Raw genomic sequence first — 26,427 nt, 5'->3', positions numbered from 1 at the left:
CTGATGAAGGAGGTGTTGGTTCTATTGTAGAGATAAGAAATGGAGTTTACTTGTATTACCAGGCAGGAAAGGGCCGCCACCATTGTTTCTGTTTTGCACCAAGTTGAGGTTGCTTGAGATTTTTTAAAGATCATGGAGTTGCAGGGCCACCATGTAAATCAATTTAAAACTGCAAAACATCTGTAAGGTTCTGTTGATCAACATATAAAATAAAAATGGTTCCTTTCACATGTTTGCAACCCACCCCCCTGCATGTTTATATTACAAAGATACTGTTCTGTTTGAATGAGTTGGTTCTGGTTCTGTTTGCTTGACTTGGTTCTGGTTCTGATAGCTTGAGTTCTGGTTCTGGTTCTGTTTGCTTGAGTTTGGGTCTGGTTCTGGTTCTGTTTGCTTGAGTTTGGTTCTGGTTCCGGTTCTGTTTGCTTGAGTTTGGTTCTGGTTCTGATTCTGTTTGCTTAAGTTTGGTTCTGGTTCTTGTTCTGTTTGATGAGTTTGGTTCTGGTTCTGGTTCTGGTTCTGGTTCTATTTGCTTGAGTTTGGTTCTGGTTCTGGTTCTGTTTGCTTGAGTTTGGTTCTGGTTCTGTTTGCTTGAGTTTGGTTCTGGTTCAGTTTGCTAATCATAACCCTAACCCTAACCCTAACGCTAATCATAACCCTAACCCTAACCCTAACGCTAATCATAACCCTAACCCTAATCCTAACCCTAACGCTAATCATAACCCTAACCCTAACCCTAACGCTAATCATAACCCTAACCCTAATCCTAACCCTAACGCTAATCATAACCCTAACCCTAACCCTAACCCTAACCCTAATCCTAACCCTAACGCTAATCATAACCCTAACCCTAACCCTAACCCTAACCCTAACGCTAATCATAACCCTAAACCTAACCCTAACCCTAACCCTAATCCTAACCCTAACCCTAACCCTAACGCTAATCATAACCCTAAACCTAAACCTAACCCTAACCCTAATCCTAATCCTAACCCTAACCCTAACCCTAATCCTAATCCTAACCCTAACCCTAACCCTAGCTGTAACCTTAACCCTAATCGTAGCTCTTAATTATGAATTATATTTATTTTAATAATTGTAAACTAAAAAAACTGCTAAATACAAACAAAAACAAATAGTTCCTCCTGCAGTCTCTTCTGTTGTATTACATTGTGTTTATCTCCCTCTGTGGTCGGATTGGTGGATTTAATAGAATCTGCCTGCAGGCTGCAAGACTGCACAGGCCCCGCCTACTCGTACGTCAGTAGTAACGGCCCCGCCCCTCTCTTGCAGCCTGCGTCGAAGCAGAGGTCACGTTGTCACCAACAGCCAATCAGAGCGCAGCAGAGTGACTCGCGGTGAGGGAACGGTGCATTTAACAACCTTTCCTCAGGTCTCTCAGTCCCCGACCCTCTATAACTCGGTTTATCTCGGGTTAGGATCCCTTCAGACCCTCCTCGCTGCTCCAGGATCCTCTACAGACCTTTATAACCTCACTTCACACTGTGTGGTGTCGTTTGTGTACATCAGCAGACACACCCTCCGAGTTCAGGAGCCCAAGACTGGAATCCGTGTAATTTAATTACCTTAAAACAGACTGAGACATGGCATACCCAGGGTACGGAGGTGGACCAGGACCCGGAGCGGTAAGGAACACTCCAGATGAAGTTAAATATCCCTTTATATGGACTAAGCAGAGACTAAGTCCTCTGACCTGACCCGGGATAGGAATGCCTTTATGTTGTTTAGTCCGGAAGTTGGAGGAACCCCCTAAAAATGCACCAGGCCGCAGATATGCATGAGCATTACCTGTTTCTACCTCTTAATAACACCTTAATCTGCATTAATGAGGTTTTTCTTTAAGTATGCATGTGGTTTTCCTCTGATTGTCTTCACTTTAGGCACCGGAAGTTACAATATGTGGTTAAAGTTGTAGTAAACACCATTAAAACATTTTTTTTTTTGAATAAAACTTTAACATTTATAGTTAATTTAAATCATTATGATGAAAACAAACCTTACATACTTAAGTTTGAAGTATTTTATCTGCACAGAAACCCTCCTTTTGATTATCTTATGGTTACATAATGTTTTATTACAAGTGTTGGGAGATAAAGCATGGTCCTAGTATAAGAAGTAAAACACTTATTAATCAGAGAGTGCTACATTATTTGCAAATAGGTTGATATCTGTCTCTAAAAGGCACGTTTGCTATAAAGATAATCTCTATCTGCAGAATAGGTGGTCTCTAAAGCTGTTTAATAAGTGCAGATGAGAATTTGTGCAAAAATGTAAACACTTAAAGCTCCTAGAATAGAATAGAATAGCCTTTATTTGTCATTGTCAGGTGTACAATGATATTAGAAGCGCTGCCCCTGAAGGTGCATGTTATAAATACAATAAAATAAAAAGAGGTAGAAAATATGTATAAAAGACTATATAAATATAGTAATAACAAATGTTGAATATTTACAGTCAGGTCTGAAGAAGTGGTATTTGGGTTTCAGATATTGCACATATATGAAAAGTTTTCACAGTTCCTGGTATTGCACTTGACATGAATATTATGGCATAGTTATATATATAAATATTGCACATGAGGGGATTGTTTATGTCAGCTGTTTGTGGGCGTTTAAAGTTGCAATGGCTCTCGGGAAGAAACTGTAAGGAACTTTTGGTTGTGTGGACTTTGGCGCCCCCTGTGCACATCTCATACATTAGCTTATTTTTTTTTCCTGAACATGTGTAAAGCCTGATTTAACTTCTGCATAGAATGCACGTACCCGACACGCACCTCCTTGAAAATGTAACTGCATGTCGAATCAACGATGACCGCAAGCCCTGTGATTGGTCCATTGGATTTTCTGCAATTACAGCACTTCCTGGTACCCGCACATCAGCTGTGTATTTCCTCTCCTCTCTATTCTTCATGTAATCATGTCTGCATGATAAACAGCAACATGTATCAGCTGTAGATTAACATAACATGCTCTGAATCTCTGTGGAAAAGGAAACAGAGATTGTAGCGGGGCCTGAAACAGTCAGAGAGACCACACTGCCCTCTAGTGTTTCGGAGTATTGCTGCAAAACACAAACACATCGATACACAAGTATAAACCCGGCTTTAAAGCTCCTGTAAGGAACTTTAGGTTGTATTGACTTTGGCATGTCATTACTTACATTCTCCTGTACATAAGCCACAGTAAATTCTTAGCTGTGAAAAATGTTGAAAACACTGTTTTGGCTGTTTAAAATAATCCCTTCATGTGTCAGCGACCCCCTGTCAGCTGTTTGGGTCCTAAAAGTAACCACATGGGAATAATCCATCATAATACTGAGAGTCTGGTTAGCTTTGCAGGTCATATAGAAGCATTCATATCAGCTTCTGTCTGTTTCTTAAGCAAAGGTGCGAGTGCATTCGACTTATTTCAAGATAGTTTCTTGTGCATTTGTGATTAAATAGCATTTTTAAAGTCGTTGATCGAGCTTATTCCTCCTTGAGGATATGAATGTGTCTTTACTCACAAGATAAAACTTCTGATTAAGTCTTGCAGAGTTTAAACTTCAGTATTCCCCAGAAGAATGTCTTGAAGTCGAGGAATAAAGAAACTTAAAATAGAAATACTCCCAACAAGTGATTCTGATTACTGACCTCTTGCTCCTGAAGTCAGAGTCTTCAGTGTGGAGGTGATCTATAGGCAGTGTGTGTTTTTAATGCAACAAGCCCAGGGTGGAGGAAGGGTGGAGATCCTTCCTGATGAGACCAAAAGAGCAAACACAATCACACACACTGGAACACACACACACCTAAGATGATAAGACCAACCAGTTCTTGTCTTTGCAGCGGCTGATATGAACACATATCAGGCGGCTCTGCTGGACTTCGCACAGACTGCAGGCTGCAGACAGTTTAGCCATGATGAGTAGATGGTTTTGCGCTCTACTCGAGTTGTTTGTCTGCCTCAATCAGCTGTTTTATGTGTTAAATCTTTTGCACAAACATGGTGTTGGATCTGTGCAAACTTTAAAACATTCAACTTATAGAGAAACACAAGTTAACTTCACAGTCAGGGCAGCAGTGAACCAACAACTCCTGTGCCCTGTGAGGTCAAATCATGTTGATCTGTACTCATACTAAAAGGGTAGATTAAATACCTGCTGATGAGTTTTGAGATTCTGATTGATGATGATTGTTATCTCTCTCTCTCTCTCTCTCTTTCTCTCTCTCTCTCGCTCTCTCTCTCTCTCTCTCTCTCTCTCTCTCTCTCTCTCTCTCTCTCTCTCTCTCTGCAGGATCCTCTCTACGGATACTTCTCCGCTGTAGCAGGACAGGTAACGCCGCTCACACACTGTAAGCCGGGTCAACATGAGGAGGTGTTTCTCCGTCTCTCGTGCAGTTTGCAGCTTCCTTCTGTTCTTCTTTCCCTCTGACAGGATGGACAGATCTCTGCGGACGAGCTGCAGCGCTGCCTCACTCAGTCTGGCATCTCTGGATCATACAAACGTAAGATGATCATTTAATACTCAATCAAAACACAAATGCATGAATGAGAGTCTGAGATGCATGCTCTGAAATCATCAAGTAGAGCTCTGAGGATGTAAACAACCCGTCACTCCTCCGCCTGATCAGTCTAAACACTAACTGGATACTCAGAGGCTTTACACTCCTCCATCAGAGAGGAGGAAACTGCAATCTGTTGTTTTAAGATGATTTATCCTCTAAGGGGAGCAGTCCATATTCTTAGCTTTCGGTTCATCAGGGCAGAGAGCTCACTTTCTGTGCACTGGTGAATCTACAACCAGATCTGTTTTGCTATAACGTGCAGAAATCGACTCGTAGAAGTCAAACTGTGATTGATGGGTTCTGGATTCGCTGACTTGTCCCCTCTTTCACTCTGTTTACGGACTCTTGCAAACCAAAGCCTGTTCAGACAAAGGATGTCTATCTTCTCTGACAACACAACCAGAATTAGAATTAGATTCTGCAATCTCATGCCAGACTCAGAATAAAAAGCAGGACCACTCTGATCACCTAAATGAAAAGTTCTGGTTCATCATGTGATGCGTTATGTTGCTTTTAAACCGGCTCGTGAATGCAGCCTGATGACTGGACTTAATTAAGGAGGAGTGTTTTTAAATGTTTCCAGTCAACTGTTTAGATTTATAGGAAACATGGCATGAACAAGGGCGGGGTGATGTGACAACATTGTCGTTGTTACCTAACTTCCTCTGACTCTCTTTGACCCTTTTTGTTTGCACATTCAAGTCCTTTAAGCTTCATTATTATAATGTCACATTAATGCTAAGTTGAGATGTAAAACAACACATACTGTTCAGTTTGATGAGAAGATGGAAGAACATTAGAGTCACTGAAGAAGAATGTGGAGACAAGACCAACAACACTTTTGTTTTTTCTTTCATTCTGACTTTTTCTCTCAGAAGTCTGTTTTTAATCTCAGAATTCTGAGTCAGACTCAGACTGAGTCATTTTGAGATTCAAGTTAGAATACTGACTTTAATCTAAGAATTATGAGAAAGAAGTCAGAATTCTGAGATTAAAATCAAAATTCTCAGAATTATAATTTATTTTCTTTAATCTCAGAATTACAGCTTTTTTCTTTAATTTTAGAATTCTGAGAAAAAGAGTCAGAATTCTGAGATTGAAGTCAGAATTTTCAAAATTCCAGAATCTTTTCTTTAATCTAAGAATTATGAGAATTATGGAATTATTTCCTTTGATCTCAGACTTCCAGATTTTTTTCTTTGAATTTTAGAATTCTGTGAAATTTTTTTTTGAATTCTTACATTACAGTCAGAATTTTCAAAACTCTGGAATCTTTTCTTTAATCTAAGAATTCAGAGGGAAAAAAAAAAAGGAATTGTGACTTTAATTTAAGAATTCTGAGAAAAAAAGTCAGAATTCTGAGATTAAAATCAAAATTCTCAGAATTACAGATTTTTTTCTTTGATCTCAGATTTTTTATTTAATTTTAGCATTCTGAGAAAAAGAGTGAATTCTGAGATTTAAGTCAGAATTATGAGAATTACAAAAAAATTTCTTTGATCTCAGAATTCTGGATTTTTTTCTTTAATTTTAGAATTCTGTGAAAAAAAAGTCGTAACTCTGAGATTAAAGTCAGAATTTTCACATTTCCAGAATCTTTTTTTTTAAATCTCAGAATTCAGAGAAAGTATCAGGGATTGTGACTTTGATTTAAGAATTCTGAGAAAAAAAAGACAGAATTCTGAAATTAAAATCAAAATTCTCAGATTTACAGATTTTCTTTGATCTCAATATATCAATTTTCTTTTCTTTGATCTCAGATTTACAGATTTTTTTATTTAATTTTAGAATTCTGAGAAAAAGAGTGAATTCTGAGATTAAAGTCAGAATTTTCAAAATTCTGGAATCTTTTCCTGTAATCTAAGAATTATGAGAAAAAAGTCAGAATTATGAGAATTACAATTTTTTTTCTTTGATCTCAGAATTCTGGATTTTTTTCTTTAATTCTAGAATTCTGTGAAAAAGAGTCTTAACTCTTAGATTAAAGTCAGAACTTTCAAAATTCCAGAATCTTTTTTTTAAATCTCAGAATTCAGAGAAAAAATCAGGGATTGTGACTTTGATTTAAGAATTCTGAAAAAAGTCTTAATTTAAAGAATAATGTCATTAAAAAAATTAATTTGCTTGCTAGCCTCACCTCCAAAAGATGTTCCTCAGTGGCCCTAATCCTCTTCTGAAGGATAAGATAATTAGATGTTGCTGATTAATGGTATGCCATTAAGGTACCCATGTGTAAAGGAATGTTAATATTGTAGTGAATAAGTCTTCTCTGAACTTCAAACATTGTTTCTATTTCTAACTTTACATTTCAGACCAAAGAGTTCATGATGTAATTTGTTTTGATAATGAAAGGAACCAAAAACACATTGACCAACAGAGAGCACCCGGACATTCAGTGTCTGTAGAATAACTTCTACCTTCTCCAAACCACAACTCAATTATAAACATGTAACTAAAGTTTAAATGTGTCTTTATAAGGCTGGACTGAGCGTCTTAGCCTGCATGCTAACACTCTGTGTTTATCTCTACAGCGTTCTGCCTGGAGACCTGCAGACTGATGATCAGCATGCTGGATGTATCCTTCACCAATCAGCTGAACAGAGAGGTCGATAGATTGCCTCATGAGATAGAAAACAACAACAACAACAACAACATTCCTCTGTTTGACTCGTTTGTTTATCCTAACACACTGAGGTGACGTGCAAACTCTGATTTACGACCACGAGCTGAAGACACAAGAGAAACTGAAACTTTACATCTTTTTTAACATTAAAAATAATGAGTAAGAATATTTAAAAATACATGCAGTCTTATCCTGAGAATGACGGCACATGGATTTGATTTTAGAACAGTTATTACAGACGGATGTTTTTGCACAGCTGTGTACTTTATGTCCGGTTGAGATGCTTGATCTCAAAGTACTCGGTTCCTCCTTGACTGTGCTGCCTCAGCGGGACATGTCCGGCACCATGGGCTTCCATGAGTTCAAGGAGCTGTCTCAGGTTATAAACGGCTGGAAGTCTACCTTTATGTCCTACGACCGAGATCACAGCGGAACGGTGGAGGGTCCTGAGATGCAGCACGCCATCACCGCCATGGGTAACCTTCAAATCTAAGTGTCAGACGTCTCATATGTTGGAGTTTTATTTCTTTATTTAATAAGCTCACCCTTCATTTCTTAAACATGAAGCCAACTCCCTGGAGAGTCATAGATGATAACGATGTTAAATGAAAGATGCAGATTCTGAAACACAGACAAGTTCTTCCTTCAAAGTCAGGTACCTCCTGCAGATGTTGAACGTCACAGTGCTTCTTAAACTGATGTGTGTGTGTGTGTGTGTGTGTGGGTCTCATGCAGGTTTTCACCTGAGCCCTCAGGCCATGAACATCATCATGAAGCGCCACAGCACCAACGGCCGAGTCGCTTTTGATGATTTCATAACCTGCTGCATAAAACTCCGAGCCCTGACCGGTGAGTGAGCTGAAGACGCTGCAGAAACCCCGCCCACAGAGTCTGCTGTAGTTATAGTTACAGTCGTCTCATTAAGAGATCTCATGAAGAGATATCTGGTGAAACTTGTTTGAGCCTGTCACAGAACCTACTGCACACTGTCATTATGAGGCTAATAAGTGAGGGGTTGTGTATAGTGGGAAGGAGATCAGCAGCTCAGAGATGCTCTCTCCAGCTGGTGGCAGAACAGGATGTTGCTCCACTTGTCCCTCTCAGAGACGGTTGGGGTCCAGTAGCTCCTCAGGCTGCTCTTCTGGGGTTTTGATCCATCAGAAGCATTCCTTTCTATTCAGTTTTGATCTGTTCCATTCATTCTACTCTATTCTAACAGTTTTACCACAGTGTCAACAGGCAGAGGAGGAATGTGACGGACTACTTTCTGTGGATTGATTTGATACGATGTGTGTGTGTGATCACTCATCTAATCATTCTGAATAAATCCTTGTTTCTTTCAGATCAGTTCCGAAGGAGAGACTCGAGCGGGAGTGGACAAGCAATGTTTCAGTACGACGACGTAAGGAAACACAGTCTGAACCTTAAACTTAGAGAGCTACCTGCTACCTTAGACACACGTCTCCCTCCACTTACAGCACTTCTCCTTTTCTGTGACTCATGCATCAAAAGAAATGACAGAGGTGATCAGATTTAAAGGTGACATATCATGCAAAATCAACTTTTTAATGGTTCTCTACCAGAAATCTGTGTCCCTGTCTACAAACCCCCTGAAAAGTCAAAGACTCCATTCTGCCCCTGTTCTGATTTCTCCACCTTTCTGTAAATGTGTGCTGAAACCAGCCGTTTCAGTTTTCAGTGTTTTTCATACGTCACAACGCCATCCGGTCTGTAACAGGAAGTCAGAGCTCGGAGCTTGTTCAGCCCATAGACTGTATAAAATACAACTCAACCCCTCCTCCGTTTTTCATTCCCTGCACACATGTGTGCTAACAAGGAGCTTAGGAGGGAGGCATGCTAGTTGTAGGCTGTCTTAATAAACACAAAGGTCGCTTTGACTCCCCACGTCTGCAGATTTGAAGATCTAGTAGATGATTTTTATTTATCATGGATAAGTGCTAGCGCTAGTTAGCATAGCCACATAGCTACATGTTGGTAGCTGTGTACCAAGACGCACGTCGACATGCTGACAAATAAAACAACAAGAAACACTAAATCTGTGACCAATGGTTCAGAAAGGTCCTGCTGCAGGCGCCTCTCCGTCAGGATCAGATTCTGGATCAGATTCAGAGGGTTGAAGTAACGCGGGTCTGTGAGCAGCCGTGTATATTCAGCCAACATGTAAACATTAGATCAACGTGCTGGACAGCCAAGGAGGCCACACCCACTTCCTGAGGGGGCGTGGTCAGAGAGAAAACAGACTGTTCTGAAGAGGACTGAAGAAGAGGGGTTTACAGGCAGACCAGAATCTGATTTCAAAGTGTTTTTATGAGCATAAACTTTAAAGACATGTTTTGGGGACCTCTTAGACCAATATATGTTGATGAAAAAGAGCTTGATATGTCACCTTTAAGCAGTTTGTGGATTAACGCTTAATAAAGGTTAAAAATAAAGTGACAGAAAAACTGGGAGTATCTTTAATTCTATCCCTTCAAAATAAAACCGTTAACTGTTTACCAAAACTACGACTCTACTACAACTTTATTCTTGTAATAATCTGACTTTATTCTCCTGACTTAACTTCATTTTCTAAGGACTTCAGTCTCTATATCTTAATTTTTGTTCCCCCCTTATTGGGGCCCTAATACTCCAACATAGGAACTGATACACCACCAACTAGAAACAAGGCCCTGCAGCCTGAGTTTGTTACTTGTGATTAACATCTTAAAAAACTAATATTAACATTTCTCTCCCTCTCTCTCTCCCCCTCTCCCCTAGTTCATCCAGGTCACCATGAGTATATGAAGAGGAAAGGACAGAACGAAGGGAACACTCCAGCCTTTAAAAACCACTCATATTGACACCGTGTAATTTCATCTTTATGTATTTGATGTGTTTAATGTCTTCATCACATTCCATTTTAAAATGAAGCTTTCAGAAATAACAGCTGAACCCGTTTGTATCCACAGAAGAGAGCATGCAGACTAACAGGGATTATATCATCTCTTTTATATCTTTGTACCTCAAGAGTCACAACATGAGACCACGAATCCACTGAAAGCCCCTGTGAGGGATTCTTAACTGGTCGTATGACAGAGTGAAATTAATACTGCGGCCTCTTTATCACCTACAGCAGCAGATAACACCCTCAGCAGCATGATTTACATTTTCAGTGTTGTTGAAGAAGGCAGGATGAAAGTATCTTCATTTTTTCAGATGTTAAAGTTTGACCACAAGGGGGCGCCAAAATGTAAACAAACCAAAAGTTCCTCAGCAGCTTCGAATATGATCACGTCAGGAGTGGATAAATCTATTAGCATGTAATGTTGTAACCTGGATTGTATTCTCTGTATAACAATGATTTTACACTTTTTGATTGTCTGTTTTTTTTAACACATGATGAGCGACTGAAACATAGAAAGAAAATCAAAATCCTACATAAAATCTAACCATTTTACCCGTCCTTATTCGGCCTGATTTTGTTACATTTTGGGGTTTTTTATGTCTTTATTTAGAGAGGACAGGAGAAAGGATGGAGCAGGAAACTGAGACATAGAGCAGGGAGTTTATGCAGGAAGGGAGCCTACTTTAGGACAAAGGTTTCTGTTGGGGACGGGGGGCGGGGCTTAAACACAAGACCAGACCTGCTTCCCCTTTTATTTAGAATGTTAAAAAAAACTGAATCTTATTAAACCTTATATGCTCAGCAGCAATATAAATGAGAGGTTTTGTCATTATTTTAAATAGGTAATAAAAAAAACTGTACAAGTAAGCAAATAAATGAGTACAAATTTAATAAAATAACTTTTTTGGAAACCATTGAAATGAAATGTGAGTGTGAAGCAGCGGGGATGAGGATCAGCACCTCCAAGTCTGAGGCCATGGTGCTCAGTCGGAAAAGGGTGGCTTGCCCTCTCCGGGTCGGAGGAGAGTCTTTACCCCAGGTTGGAGGAGTTTAAGTATCTCAGGGTCTTGTTCACGAGTGAGGGGAAAGAGGGAGCTTGAGATTGACAGAAGCATCGAGGCGGCGTCTGCAGTGATGCGTGGTAAAGAGAGGTCAATCTACGTTCCAACCCTCACCTGTGATCACGAGCTGTGGGTAGTGACCGAAAGAACAAGATCCAGAATACAAGCGGCTGAAATGAGCTTTCTCCACAGGGTGTCTGGGCTCAGCTTTAGAGAGAGGGTCAGGAGCTCAGACTCAAAGTAGAGCCGCTGCTCCTCCGGATCCAGAGGAGCCAGATGAAGTAGTTCAGGCGTCTGGTCAGGATGCCTCCCGGACGTCTCCAAGCGGAGGTGTTCCGGGCATGTCCATCTGGGAGGAGGCCACGGGGAAGACCCAGGACACGCTGGAGAGATTATGTCTCTCAGCTGGTCTGGGAACGCCTCGGTATCCTCCCAGAGGAGCTGGTGGAAGTCGCCGGGGAGAGGAGTGTCTGGGCTTCCCTGCTGAGGCTGCTGCCCCCACGACTCAGACCTGCAGCTGAAGAAGATGGAGGGATGGATGAAATTAAATAATTGTCAAGAATGTTTTATAAATGTTAAAATGATTATTTGAAGCTCTTCTTGTCTTCCTGAACTCTTAAAAGGCTTTTACACTATATTGTTGAAGGAAACTTCAGCATGCAGCTGCAGGATCAGGGAGTTCACACCTGCCAGGGCGCCAAAACTTCTACCAAATGTTTGTTTGTTGTTTGTTGTTTGTCAAATTATGAAGTCAAGGTTCCAGTTGATCTCAGCTCTATAAATGTTTAACTACAGAAACTCATTTGTACTCATAAGGCGAAGTTAAGAGTTGATCTTTGAACAGCCAAAGTCTAAAGCAATGAAACCCTCTCACTTTGAAAGAGTCAACAAAGTAGGACAAACAGGGCACTGTGAAACTGATCCATGTTAGAGGGAGCTGGTTTAAAGAGGAAGTCAGCTCGATCAGGACAGAAATGATGACACAAAGGAATTGTGAGGTTTTTCTCTGGATCACCCTCAAGACTATCATACAGATCTGAGGATGACTATAACGTGATCACAGTTTGTCAGAGCCTGTTTGCGTCCTAGCTGTAACTGAAACCATTCTCATCTTAGCATAGTGTAGATATTATGCTAAGATTAAATCAACAGTGCGGTTCCTGTTGCCTCGAGCTCTTCTGCTGTTAACTTTCGTTTCTTCATTCCTCCTGAACTCCAGAGCAGAGAAAGGTAATGTAAATACAGACTACAGCGTTCCATACTTCAATGTTTCCATATGTAATGTTTCTGTTAATGTTGAGTCATGATAATGTCGCTATGGATAATATTTATGGTGCGTAATTGCGCGCGCTCTCCATGTCATACAGAGAAGCAATAATGAGAAGTTCTTATGAAGGTTTGTGTCTGTCACAGTCAGAACTCAGAGTCTGAGCAGGAATAACACAGACTAACACAGAGTCGGTCTTTGGATGATGTTTAGGGGTAGAAAACATTTTTAAAAAAAGCTGTTTGAATGTCAAAATTCAGAATATAAAGTGGTGTTTATCAAAAGTGGGAACAATACTCATGATATTGATTCGTGACTATATTAATAAAATATAAGAAAGGGTGATTTTAGCAGCAGTTTTAAAGCAGCAGCAGCTGCACTTTATTTACCTATGATGTCAGGTAGAGGGGGAGGAGCTAAACATGCTGCTCATAAAACAACCTAACTCATGCAACTTAAAGGCCCTGTGAGGAGTTTTGAACTGGCTGAGAAACAGACTGAAAATGATACTGATGCCTCTTTATGACCTTCAATAGCAAACAAGACCATCAGCAACAACACTGACACCCTTCTGTTGTCATTTTTAAGGCCTAAAACCGCCCTGAGGGGGGTAGGTGTCAGACCACATGATGGACATCTTGCTTCAGAAACAGACTTTATTTGACTGTTTTCATGGAAAATAATCACATTGCCTGATAAAGTTGACTGTTAAAAGACAACAGAATGATGTTTTTGTTGATAACACTACTTTTACATGTATAGAACAAGAGATAAGAGGTATCATTTTGTCCACAAGGGGGTGCCAGAATCGATACAAAACAAAAGTTCCTCACAGCACCTTTAAACAAAGCAGGGTTTATAAAACACAAAGGAGTCTGCCAGTAACACAGACCAAACCAGCTCAACAGGAACATAAAGACCTCAGGGAGATATGCAGATAAGTACAGTGATTGTTATGTATTTATGGCAGAACCCAAAAAGCAGACTAAGACTTTCTTTCCCAAAGTTTATTGTTGAAGTGCAGAGTGAGGGGGTAGCTGGTGGGGGTTCTGGGGGTCCTGAGGGATCCAGACGGTGGTCTACAGGCAGGAGAGTGAACACAGTGGCAGAGCTTGAAGCTGAAGGGTCCTGGAGACAAAAAACACAGGTGTCAGGTGGGTTCAAGGTGATGACGAAAAATAGCAAAAAGTGTAGCAACAGGGTTTCTTGAGAGCTGGACTTGGCTACCATGTAGGCATTACAATCTGGCAGGGACTGGGTGTTGGTGCTGAGTTCTTGTAGGCTGCGGTGATTGGATGATGGCTGGCAGGAGTGTTGATTGCAGATCGAGTGCAGGTGAGCAGAGAGTGAAGGAGGGGGAGGGGAAACATAAACACAGGCACACAGAGGAGGAAATGTGACAGTGATATCTGATCTGTGGCTGTTTTTACTGACGTTCTTTTACAGTGCAGACTTTGCAGAAACAGTGTTATAAATACTGCTGCAGTCTGCTAAAAGAAGGAGCTGTAGAGAGAGGTGATAGATTTGAATACTTTCTATTTTGCTTTCAGCATGACTGTGTGCAGGGCCATAGGCTGTTCTTTCTCAGTACCCTCCCATGCTTCAGTTCCCAGCACATCATTCACATTTCCTAAACTACATGAATTACTGTTTTTAAGTGTAAAAGCCAAAACATTCTGCAGCTTTGAAAACTCAGAAACATTTAACTCTACGATCTGTCAGCTGAATGTTTGGCTGAAGGATTTAACTTTAGCGCCCCGATACACAGGGAGCATCCCCTGAAATAAAAGGGCCAAGGGTAAAGAAACACTAAACAAACTCTAAAAGTGAGATACTCCTTATTTTAATGAAACTACACCTCTCTAAAACTGTACCAGTCTTTAGCCCGTTGGGATCCGTCCTGGTTAATTCTTAAAACTCCTTCATGGTTTTCAATCAATCAATCAATCTTTATTTATATAGCACCTTTCATACAAATAAAATGCAACCCAAATTTCTTTACAGCAACTGAAAACAAGAAAGAAGCAGAAATGAAACAATGCTAAGACATATTAGGGGAAGATAATAATAATGATAATAATAAAACTAATAAGAATACAAATTAAAAATAAGAACAACATAAAATACAATAAAATAAAATAGAGACTAATGCACACCAAAATAAAATATGTGTAATTAAAATAAGTTAAAGCATCAAAATTAAGAATAAAAATAGTTAAAATAAATAGATTTAAAAGGTAAGGATAAGAGTTGAAAAATAAAACTAAGGCTAAAAATATCAATAAAACTGAGTAGATAAATAAAATTCAATAAATGAATGAATAAAAACATAAAAATAGAATAAGATAACAGTTAAAATTACTAAAATAATAAAGCAACATTTAAATCAATATTACAGTAAAAGGTAGGTAATAAAATTGTTAAACTCTACATAAAAGCCAGACTGAATAAATACGTTTTTAGTTTACGTTTAAAAGTCTCAATATCTCCATCAGCTCCTCTCAGATCCTCCGGCAGGCTGTTCCATAGTTTGGGAGCGTAGTGGCTGAAAGCAGCGTCACCAAATGTTTTAGTTCTGCTCTTAGGAACAGCTAAAAGAGAGGAGCCGGAGGATCTGAGAGACCTACCTGGTTTATGTACTAAAAGCATCTCTGAGATGTAGTCTGGTGGTTTTGACGGGGTCTAAACAGGTGCAACACTAGATCAAATCAATCAGCGGAAAGAAATTCCAGGCCCAGTTGGCTCCAGCTTATTTAGCTGAGACTATCAAAGACAGACTGTCTCCAAACCGCTAGTTTCCATCAGCGTCACGTTGGTAAACGTCCTGGCTAAATAGTTCCTTTTCGCTAATGTCATGTGGGTTAACATCTTAGTTGAACTGTTGGTTTCAGTCTTCGTCATGTGGGTTAACATCTTAGGTGTTGACTGAGAATAGTTTCCTTCTGTTTTCTGCTAAAGCTTGATGGTTTATCTTAATATTTAAACTCCAAATAATCCAGTTAAAGGTAGTGGAGGCAGGAATTTAACTCATGAAAAGATCTGAACGTGTTTTTTAATGTTTAAAACATGTGTTGGGTGGTGTTGGGATTTTACTCATAGTTCTGGTTAAGACCTTGGAATGGACAGTCTGGCTAACATGAGTAAGCCTGAGGAGGAGGAGGAGGAGGAGGAGGAGGAGGTCCCAGCCTCTGTCAGCACACCGTGTGAAGATCATGAGATCCTGACCCAGCCTGAGAGGTAAGATGAAAGACTGTATCGTCTACTTTTATACAATCTTTGAGGCTAACTATATTTTGGACTAAGCACCAAAAGGTCCTCAGCATTTCTACACAAACATTAAACTCCTCACATTTTTACTTTCTGTTGTAAATGCGTCATTTTCTTCAGGACTAAGCAGGAAAGAGAGGATTCTCCTGCTCTGAGTGTTGTGTCCCTGAAGAGCGACATGTCCATGGTCCAGCCTATGGCATTCAAAAGGTGAAATTACTGAATAGGTACAACTTAGGTGTGTGAATCTGAACTCTTGGTTTACAAATCTGTGAGTCAGTCTAATGTATTTGGTGTTAAAGGTAGATTTAATGCTGTATGAGAGCTGTGAAGATTCTAATGCAAAACAATGTAGCATTCACTCCAGTGTTGAACTCCCCTGATTTACTGGTTAGCTATTGTGTCACACAAACGAGACAGGGAGAGGTACTGGCAGCTGTTGAGCAGTCTCTGCAATCAAAAAAAGTCCTGATACTCCAAGGAGTGAATTTACTTTTGGAGATAGTGTGCACCAGAGCAAACTGTAGAGCACTGCTCTCCACTTAAATTAGATAAACAAGACTTGCCATGAAATAGTCCGTTCTCTTAAGAGGAAGACATTTGATTACGAAACTGTCCAGAGGAAACAAAACTGAGCTCAGAGGGAACAAGACTGTGCTCAGAGGGAACAAAGCAGGCATTAGTAATAATCTGTAAACTAGTTACATCTCTCAATTCAATAACGTGTGGTTACAGAGCTGTTAAACAAAGTCTCTCCAGGTTCTGTTTTATCTCAGTGAATTAAACAGGCGCCCCATGTAAAGGAGTCCTTTACATGGGGCGCCTGTAAAGGAGTCCTCGTCCCTTTGCAGGCAAGAGAGCAAATTCTGTTTCTACAAAAACTGGTCTAATTATCTCATTTTTCCAACATTCCTTTTAAGGGCTGGTGAAGGAAAGGAGGATTCTCCTGCTCCGAGTGCTGTGTCCCTAAAGAGTGACATGTCCATAGGGGAGCCTGTAGTTTTCAAAGGGTAAGACTCCATTCTACATCAAAGCTAGGCGCCCCATGTAATGGAGCTCTCGTCCCTTTGCACGCTGCCTTCTTTTAATATTCTAATATTTTCATTTCAATACTCCATTTTTATTTAAGGGCTGAGCAGAAAAGAGAAGCTTCTCCTACACCCAGTGCTTTGTCCTTTAAGAGCAACATGTCCATGGGTGATCCTCTTTTTTTTAAGCGTCAAGATTCAATTCCAAAGTAAGTGAACAGAACGTTTCATCACAACTCTCTTCACAGGACTGAAATTATATTTCATAACACAACTCCTGACAGTTTATTAACAGTTTTAATCTGAAAGTCCAGTGTTTGAATAAATCATGTTCTGCTCTCTTCATCTGTTGTAATAGTTTGTATGAATCTCCAGTTATCTTCATCCCGTTCTAAGCTTCACAGAATACTCCAGTCGATGTTACTAACAGATCACGTTACTTCACAGAGTTCAGCTGGAGACATCAGAGGCTATCAGTAACACAGATCTGCGCTCCAAATTCAAGGTTTGTAATGTACACGCCCATCAACAGACTACAGCAACACAAATACATAGATCTTATTTCTCATCTGGCCGAATCTTGTTTTTTTCCAGATCCTTGAAGAAACCATTGTTGCTCTTGTGAAGAGTGAGCTTAAGAAGTTTGAAACAGTTCTGAGTCCAGATTACCCAGAATGCTCAGGTTTGTGTGAAGACCATGAGATGGCTGATGAAGACGAGGACGAGCAGAGCTGGAGCAGCAGCGAGGAAGTTCTGAATCTCACACTGAAGGTCATGAGGGGAATGAATCTGGAGGAGCTGGCCATTTCTCTGCAGAACAGTAAGAAGCCTTCATCACAGATAAATAAACATGCTGTGCAACGCCTGCATCAGATCTATAAATCCTTACATGGTATACATGCTGGTCAGTTTTACAGCTAATGGATTTAACTTGTTTGGAAGATTTCAGTAAGAGTTTGCATGGGCAAGAATCACGTACAATTTCACTGGACTCATGTCTGTTTTTGATGCAATGACTTCCACTACAGAGTCATGTCTGTGTTTAATGCAGTGACTTCCACTACAGAGTCATGTCTGTGTTTATAATGCAGTGACTTCCACTACAGAGTCATGTCTGTTTATAATGCAGTGACTTCCACTACAGAGTCATGTCTGTTTATAATGCAGTGACTTCCACTACAGAGTCATGTCTGTTTTTAATGCAGTGACTTCCACTACAGAGTCATGTCTGTGTTTAATGCAGTGACTTCCACTACAGAGTCATGTCTGTTTTTAATGCAGTGACTTCCACTACAGAGTCATGTCTGTGTTTAATGCAGTGACTTCCACTACAGAGTCATGTCTGTGTTTAATGCAGTGACTTCCACTACAGAGTCATGTCTGTTTATAATGCAGTGACTTCCACTACAGAGTCATGTCTGTGTTTAATGCAGTGACTTCCACTACAGAGTCATGTCTGTGTTTAATGCAGTGACTTCCACTACAGAGTCATGTCTGTGTTTAATGCAGTGACTTCCACTACAGAGTCATGTCTGTTTATAATGCAGTGACTTCCACTACAGAGTCATGTCTGTTTTAATGCAGTGACTTCCACTACAGAGTCATGTCTGTTTTTTAATGCAGTGACTTCCACTACAGAGTCATGTCTGTTTTTTAATGCAGTGACTTCCACTACAGAGTCATGTCTGTTTTTAATGCAGTGACTTCCACTACAGAGTCATGTCTGTGTTTAATGCAGTGACTTCCACTACAGAGTCATGTCTGTTTTTAATGCAGTGACTTCCACTACAGAGTCATGTCTGTGTTTAATGCAGTGACTTCCACTACAGAGTCATGTCTGTTTTTAATGCAGTGACTTCCACTACAGAGTCATGTCTGTGTTTAATGCAGTGACTTCCACTACAGAGTCATGTCTGTTTTTAATGCAGTGACTTCCACTACAGAGTCATGTCTGTGTTTAATGCAGTGACTTCCACTACAGAGTCATGTCTGTTTTTAATGCAGTGACTTCCTCTACAGAGTCATGTCTGTGTTTAATGCAGTGACTTCCACTACAGAGTCATGTCTGTTTTTAATGCAGTGACTTCCACTACAGAGTCATGATGTCTGTTTTAATGCAGTGACTTCCACTACAGAGTCATGTCTGTTTTTAATGCAGTGACTTCCACTACAGAGTCATGATTCTGTTTTTAATGCAGTGACTTCCACTACAGAGTCATGTCTGTGTTTAATGCAGTGACTTCCACTACAGAGTCATGTCTGTTTTAATGCAGTGACTTCCACTACAGAGTCATGTCTGTTTTTAATGCAGTGACTTCCACTACAGAGTCATGTCTGTTTTTAATGCAGTGACTTCCACTACAGAGTCATGTCTGTTTTTAATGCAGTGACTTCCACTACAGAGTCATGTCCTGTTTTAATGCAGTGACTTCCACTACAGAGTCATGTCTGTGTTTAATGCAGTGACTTCCACTACAGAGTCATGTCTGTTTTTAATGCAGTGACTTCCACTACAGAGTCATGTCTGTTTATAATGCAGTGACTTCCACTACAGAGTCATGTCTGTGTTTAATGCAGTGACTTCCACTACAGAGTCATGTCTGTTTTAATGCAGTGACTTCCACTACAGAGTCATGTCTGTGTTTAATGCAGTGACTTCCACTACAGAGTCATGTCTGTGTTTAATGCAGTGACTTCCACTACAGAGTCATGTCTGTTTTTAATGCAGTGACTTCCACTACAGTCATGTCTGTGTTTAATGCAGTGACTTCCACTACAGAGTCATGTCTGTTTTTAATGCAGTGACTTCCACTACAGAGTCATGTCTGTTTTTAATGCAGTGACTTCCACTACAGAGTCATGTCTGTTTTAATGCAGTGACTTCCACTACAGAGTCATGTCTGTGTTTAATGCAGTGACTTCCACTACAGAGTCATGTCTGTTTTTAATGCAGTGACTTCCACTACAGAGTCATGTCTGTTTTTAATGCAGTGACTCACTAGAGTCATGTCTGTTTTAATGCAGTGACTTCCACTACAGAGTCATGTCTGTTTTTAATGCAGTGACTTCCACTACAGAGTCATGTCTGTTTTTAATGCAGTGACTTCCACTACAGAGTCATGTCTGTTTTTAATGCAGTGACTTCCACTACAGAGTCATGTCTGTGTTTAATGCAGTGACTTCCACTACAGAGTCATGTCTGTTTTTAATGCAGTGACTTCCACTACAGAGTCATGTCTGTTTTTAATGCAGTGACTTCCACTACAGAGTCATGTCTGTGTTTAATGCAGTGACTTCCACTACAGAGTCATGTCTGTGTTTAATGCAGTGACTTCCACTACAGAGTCATGTCTGTGTTTAATGCAGTGACTTCCACTACAGAGTCATGTCTGTTTTAATGCAGTGACTTCCACTACAGAGTCATGTCTGTTTTTAATGCAGTGACTTCCACTACAGAGTCATGTCTGTGTTTAATGCAGTGACTTCCACTACAGAGTCATGTCTGTTTTTAATGTAGTGTCTTCCACTACAGAGTCATGTCTGTTATTAATGCAGTGACTTCCACTACAGAGTCATGTCTGTTTTTAATGCAGTTACTTCCACAACAGTCATGTCTGTTTTTAATGCAGTGACTTCCACTACAGAGTCATGTCTGTTTTTAATGCAGTGATTTCCACTACAGAGTCATGTCTGTTTTTAATGCAGTGACTTCCACTACAGAGTCATGTCTGTTTTTAATGCAGTGACTTCCACTACAGAGTCATGTCTGTTTTTAATGCAGTGATTTCATCTACAGATCATGTCTGTGTTTAATGCAGTGACTCCCACTACAGTCATGTCAGTTTTTAATGCAGTGACTTCCACTACAGAGTCATGTCTGTTTTTAATGCAGTGATTTCCACTACAGAGTCATGTCTGTTTATAATGTAGTGACTTCCACTACAGAGTCATGTCTGTTTTTAATGCAGTGATTTCCACTACAGAGTCATGTCTGTTTTTAATGCAGTGACTTCCCATACAGAGGAGTCTCGTGTTTAATGCAGTGACTTCCTACAGAAGTCATGTCTTGTTATTTAATGCAATGACTTCCATTACCGGGGAGTCATGCTGTGCAGTGACTTCCACTACAGAGTCATGTCTGTGTTTAATGCAGTGACTTCCACTACAGAGTCATGTCTGTTTTTTAATGCAGTGACTTCCACTACAGTCATGTCTGTTTTTTAATGCAGTGACTTCCACTACAGAGTCATGTCTGTTTTTTAATGCAGTGACTTCCACTACAGAGTCATGTCTGTTTTTAATGCAGTGACTTCCACTACAGAGTCATGTCTGTTTTTTAATGCAGTGATTTCCACATAATTTCTCATATTTCTTGTAGGAACTCTCGCTCCAGTGAGCAGCAGTAAACTCAAGTCTAACCTGACACAGAAGTTTCAGTGTGTGTTTGAGGGGATTTCTAAAGCAGGAAAACCAACCCTTCTGAACCAGATCTACACAGAGCTCTTCATCACAGAGGGAGGGACTGGAGAGGTCAACTGCGAACATGAGATCAGACAGATTGAAGAAGCAACCAGGAAACAAAAAGTACCAGAAACATTAATTCGATGTGAAGACATCTTTGAGGCCTCACCTGGAAGAGATAAACCAATCAGAAGAGTGCTGACAAAGGGAGTAGCTGGCATCGGGAAAACAGTCTTAACACAGAAGTTCACTCTGGACTGGGCTGAAGGCAAAGCAAACCAGGACATCCAGTTCACCTTCCCCTTCACTTTCAAAGAGCTGAATGTGCTGAGAGAGAGAAAGTTCAGCTTGGTGGAACTTGTTCATCACTTCTTTACTGAGACCAGAGAAGCAGGACTCTGCAGGTTTGAAGAGTTCCAGGTTCTCTTCATCTTTGACGGTCTGGATGAGTGTCGACTTCCTCTGGACTTCAGCAACAATCAGGTCCTGACTGATGTTACAGAGTCCACCTCAGTGGATGTGCTGCTGACAAACCTCATCAGGGGAAACCTGCTCCCCTCTGCTCGCCTCTGGATCACCACACGACCTGCAGCAGCCAATCAGATCCCTCCTGAGTCTGTTGACATGGTGACAGAGGTCAGAGGGTTCAATGACCCTCAGAAGGAGGAGTACTTCACGAAGAGGTTCAGAGACCAGGAGCAGGCCAGCACGATCATCTCCCACATCAAGACTTCCCGAAGCCTCCACATCATGTGCCACATCCCGGTCTTCTGCTGGATCACTGCAACAGTTCTGGAGGATGTGCTGAAGACCAGAGAGGGAGGAAAGCTCCCCAAGACCTTCACTGAGTTGTACATCCACTTCCTGGTGGTCCAGTCCAGACTGAAGAGCATCAAGTACGATGGAGGAGCTGAGACTGATCCACACTGGAGTCCAGAGAGCAGGGAGATGATCCAGTCTCTGGGAAAACTGGCTTTTGATCAGCTGCAGAAAGGAAACCTGATCTTCTATGAGTCCGACCTGACAGAGTGTGGCATCAAGATCAAGGAAGCCTCAGTGTACTCAGGAGTGTTCACACAGATCTTCAGAGAGGAGAGAGGACTGTACCAGGACAAGATGTTCTGCTTCATCCACCTGAGTGTTCAGGAGTTCCTGGCTGCTCTTCATGTCCATCTGACCTTCACCAAGTCTGGTGTTAACCTGCTGTCAGAAGAACAACCCGGATCCATGTGGGTCAGGTTGTTTGGAGACAGATCTGAAGTCTTTTACAAGAGTGCTGTGGACCAGGCCCTACAGAGTCCAAATGGACATCTGGATCTGTTCCTGCGCTTCCTCCTGGGTCTTTCTCTGCAAACCAATCAGTCTCTCCTAAAAGGTCTGCTGACACCGACAGGAAGTAGTTCACAGACCAATCAGAAAACAGCCCAGTACATCAAGAAGAAGATCAACGAGGACCTGTCAGCAGAGCGAAGCATCAACCTGTTCCACTGTCTGAATGAACTGAATGATTGTTCTCTAGTGGAACACATCCAACAGTTTTTGAGTTCAGGAAGTCTGTCCACAGAGAAACTGTGTCCCGCTCGTTGGTCAGCTCTGGTCTTCATCTTACTGTCCTCAGAAGAAGAGCTGGACGTGTTTGACCTGAAGAAGTACTCTGCCTCAGAGGAGGCTCTTCTGAGGCTGCTGCCAGTCGTCAAAGCCTCCAGTAAAGCTCAGTGAGTTCAGAGAAAAGATGACAACATGGAATCAATTCAGATTCAAATGTACTCACCCGTCTGTTTCTTGTTGCTGTTTCCTCTTTAGGCTGAGTTTCTGTAATCTGTCAGAGAGAAGCTGTGAAGCTCTGTCCTCAGTCCTCAGCTCCCCGTCTTCAAATCTGAGGGAACTGGACCTGAGCAACAACGACCTGCAGGATTCAGGAGTGAAGCGTCTCTGTGCTGGACTTGGGAGTCCACGTTGTAAACTGGAGGTTCTCAGGTCAGTGTTGTTCAACTGATGATCGTTTCAGTCTGTGTTCATGAGGGGATTATTGAAGGAAAAGCCACTACATGGAAATGTTAAATTACAGTACCTCTGTGAACCGGCAGACGTTGTGAACTACGGCATCCAACAAGTCCTGTTGTAAACATTTCACTTTAAGCATGAAATCTCAACACAGGCTGTATGTTTGAGACTATGGGTTGTTCCTCATGTTCTTGAGAAGTTCATGGACTCTAAGGTCTAGGAACCTGACCCACATTCATTATAGTTTTTGCCCTGACAAATTAAGCTGGTCATCCCTCCACTCACACAGATTTCCAGCCAACCAGAGCTGGTCAAAGAGTTGCTGAAGCAACAACTGGGTGTTGGAGTAGTTGACTGTGGAGTAGGGTTTAAGCTTAGCCTTAAGGAAGGTCAGGTTAACAGTCCTGAGAACTGAAGACTGGGCCAGAGAAAGGGACTGCCTACCTAGACGGGAAGTTTCAAGCTGTGGGTACCATGGAGGAAGAGGCTACCATCCCCAGTCAGTTTATTTGGGGTATCTTACCGCTCTGCCTCCCGGGTAAAGTCTATGTCAACAAACCCTAGGTTCAGGGGATTGATATGCTCAAATCTCTGGCCACTAGCTTTTGGTTGTGACCAAAAGTTCCAAACTGCGGATATGAGATCCTCTGTGCTGTGACTGACTTCTGCCCAAAAGACAGGGTTGGCTTAGGAGCTCCTCACAGGAGCTTTGATTGGATCAGGGAAAAGGCCATGAAGGTTGTCTAGCCCAGCATGCTCCTCCCACGACAAACCAGACAGGTCTTTAGAATCCTTTAATGGCAAGAGCAAGAACAGGTGCAGTTTTCATGATAAAAGTAGAGCCTATCAAACATTGTAGTGAAAAAAGCTGTGTTTGTGTTTGTAGGCTGTCAGGCTGCCTGGTCACAAAGGCTGGCTGTGCTTCTCTGGTCTCCGCTGTGAGATCTGGTTCCCATCTGAAGGAGCTGGACCTGCGCTACAACAACCCGGGAGACTCAGGAGTGAAGAAGCTTCAGCAGAAACTTGACACTGTCAGGTATGAACAGATTACACCTTAAACTTTCATCACAGCATCCCTTCCTGTTGACGAGTGCTGACCTGGTTTTGTTTTAACACCAGGGCGGACCATGGAGGCTTGCAGTCGATAAAACCGGGTCTGAAAAAGTGTAAGTTTCATTTTTGATTATTAGAAGTAGAACACGGTTGAAGAAACTTCAACCACTGGTGGCCTAGGGCTTAGACCGCTAGGCCACCAGCGCCCCTGGTTTGTGTTTTTGATCCCCCCTGATGTGAGCGGTTTGCGGTTTTAGACCAGCTAAGAGTTGGAGCCGCTCTGGAACCGGTTTTCCCGGCTGGGAGCCGGTTCTCTCGCAGACAAAACACAAGAAACTGGTTCACAATTGAGCGCCGGCTCAGAACCGGCCCTGAAACTGCCTTGTGGAAAAGGGGTTTAATAGAAAACCACAGCTGTCCCATCGCATGTATCAGAGTGAATCTTCAGTTGAATGAACCTCAGCAGGTTTAATTCTCTCCTCTCACCCTTTGCACCCTCTTGGTTTCACCAGTCCTGAGAAAAGTGGTTTTGATTGGATGCTAAACGCTGTCTTTTGATTTGTTCTCTCCTTTAGATGCTTGTGAACTCACACCAGACTTGAACACGGCAAACAAAAAGCTCGTACTGTCAGAAGACAACAAGACGCTGACGGCGAGTAAAGAGAAACAACCGTATCCTGATTGTCCAGAGAGGTTTTCTTACTGGAAGCAGCTGCTGTGTAGTAACCGTCTGACTGATCGCTGTTACTGGGAGGTGGAGTGGTCTGGAAGCATTTATATAGCAGTGACCTATGAAGGCATCAAAAGGAAGGTGGAGGGTGACGACAGCTGTCTGGGGAGTAATCATCAGTCCTGGAGTCTGAGCTGCTCGGATGCAGGTTACTCGGTCCTGCACAATAATGAAACCGTCTCCATCCCTGTCCCCACGTCAGACAGAGTGGGAGTGTACCTGGACTGGCCTGCTGGCACTTTGTCCTTCTTCAAGGTCTCCTCTGATAAAGTGACCCACCTCCACACCTTCAACACCACCTTCAGTGAGCGGGTCTACCCTGCCTTCAGGGTTAAGGTGGACCCGTTTAACTCCTCTGTGACTTTTTGTCCAAAATAGTTTAACTCTAAATATAACTTTGCACATTTGTAACTATGCAGCATATATATCCTAAATCATAAGTAACTACCTGGAAGTTGTTTTAAAATCTTAACGGGGCGCTTCTATTTTAACCGGCGCAGCTTTTGTAGTCTTTACGGCTGAACCCAATAAGCAGACTTCATACAGGTCTTGTTTCCCAAGGTTTTATTACACAAGTGCAGAGTGAAGGGATAGGTGGTGGGGATGCTGAGGGAGGGATCCAGACAGTGAGTGAGGAAGGTGGCAGAGCTGGATGCAGATGGGTCCTGGAGACAGGAAAAACAGATGTCAGGTGGGTTGAAGGCAAACGGACAAAACTGGCAAGAAGCTATGCTAAAGGTCTATTAAGAGCTGGACTTGGTCCCTAGACAAACAAACCGTGGAGGCACCACGATCCGGCAGGGACTGGCTGTCAGTGCTTGGTTCTCGTAGGCAGCGGTGATTGGATGATGGCTGGTAGGAGTGTTGATTGCAGATCCAGTGCAGGTGAGCAGAGAGTGAAGGAGACAGAGCAGGAGGGGGAGGGGGAAACATAAAGAGAGAAAGTTTGAGAAAACAAAGGGAGGTATACAGAGGAGGGAGACGGAGAAATGGAACAATACAGACGACTGCGCTGGAGAAAGTTGAGAAAATAAGGAAGAAATGGCGCCCTCCATAAAAGAGAAGGGGGCAGCAAGAACAGAGGATTTAATTCAGAATGGACGTTCGCCTTTCTGTTCATACTTCCCACTTGGAGCACTAAACCCACTCTTATGTTTATTTTTATTTTATTTAACCAGGAGGAAACCACATTGAGATTAAAAATCTCTTTTTCAAGAGTGTCCTGGCCGAGATCAGCAGCAGTACATTCCAGAAAAGTTACACACAAACACAGAATTCTAAACAATTCAGAACAGAAGTCATCAATCAAAGCATCTACAAAGTGAAGCATCGTCCTCAAGAGCCTTCAGTCTGCTTTTAAACACATTTGAAGAGACAAGCTCACTCAGACCCAGGCTCTCCTGCAGCAGGTTCCAGGCTGCAGGAGCAGAGGATCTAAAACTCCTTTTACCCATTTCAAGACAC

The 26,427-nt window shown here is 41.7% G+C and overlaps 2 protein-coding genes across 2 annotated transcripts; both read left to right on the top strand.

The window, feature by feature from the left end:
- The first annotated feature begins 1,332 nt into the window (after positions 1–1,332).
- sri (sorcin) lies at positions 1,333–10,906 on the top strand. Its single transcript, XM_034678379.1, has 8 exons — positions 1,333–1,646; positions 4,294–4,332; positions 4,435–4,504; positions 7,096–7,139; positions 7,516–7,663; positions 7,923–8,036; positions 8,531–8,589; positions 9,966–10,906. Exons 1-8 carry the CDS (start codon positions 1,605–1,607, stop codon positions 9,990–9,992), a joined length of 543 nt encoding a protein of 180 aa, XP_034534270.1. The 5' UTR covers positions 1,333–1,604; the 3' UTR covers positions 9,993–10,906.
- A 1,269-nt stretch (positions 10,907–12,175) lies between these two features.
- On the top strand, positions 12,176–26,363 carry LOC117808685 (NLR family CARD domain-containing protein 3-like). Its single transcript, XM_034678372.1, has 12 exons — positions 12,176–12,383; positions 15,520–15,657; positions 15,808–15,897; positions 16,608–16,697; positions 16,817–16,924; positions 17,163–17,220; positions 17,310–17,535; positions 21,094–22,891; positions 22,980–23,153; positions 24,067–24,216; positions 24,300–24,346; positions 24,809–26,363. Exons 2-12 carry the CDS (start codon positions 15,539–15,541, stop codon positions 25,339–25,341), a joined length of 3,393 nt encoding a protein of 1,130 aa, XP_034534263.1. The 5' UTR covers positions 12,176–12,383; positions 15,520–15,538; the 3' UTR covers positions 25,342–26,363.
- Positions 26,364–26,427: the final 64 nt, after the last annotated feature.

Source organism: Notolabrus celidotus, unplaced genomic scaffold, assembly GCF_009762535.1.
Source record: "Notolabrus celidotus isolate fNotCel1 unplaced genomic scaffold, fNotCel1.pri scaffold_140_arrow_ctg1, whole genome shotgun sequence".
Classification (NCBI taxonomy): domain Eukaryota; kingdom Metazoa; phylum Chordata; class Actinopteri; order Labriformes; family Labridae; genus Notolabrus; species Notolabrus celidotus.
This window is presented reverse-complemented; position numbering and strand designations above follow the sequence as displayed.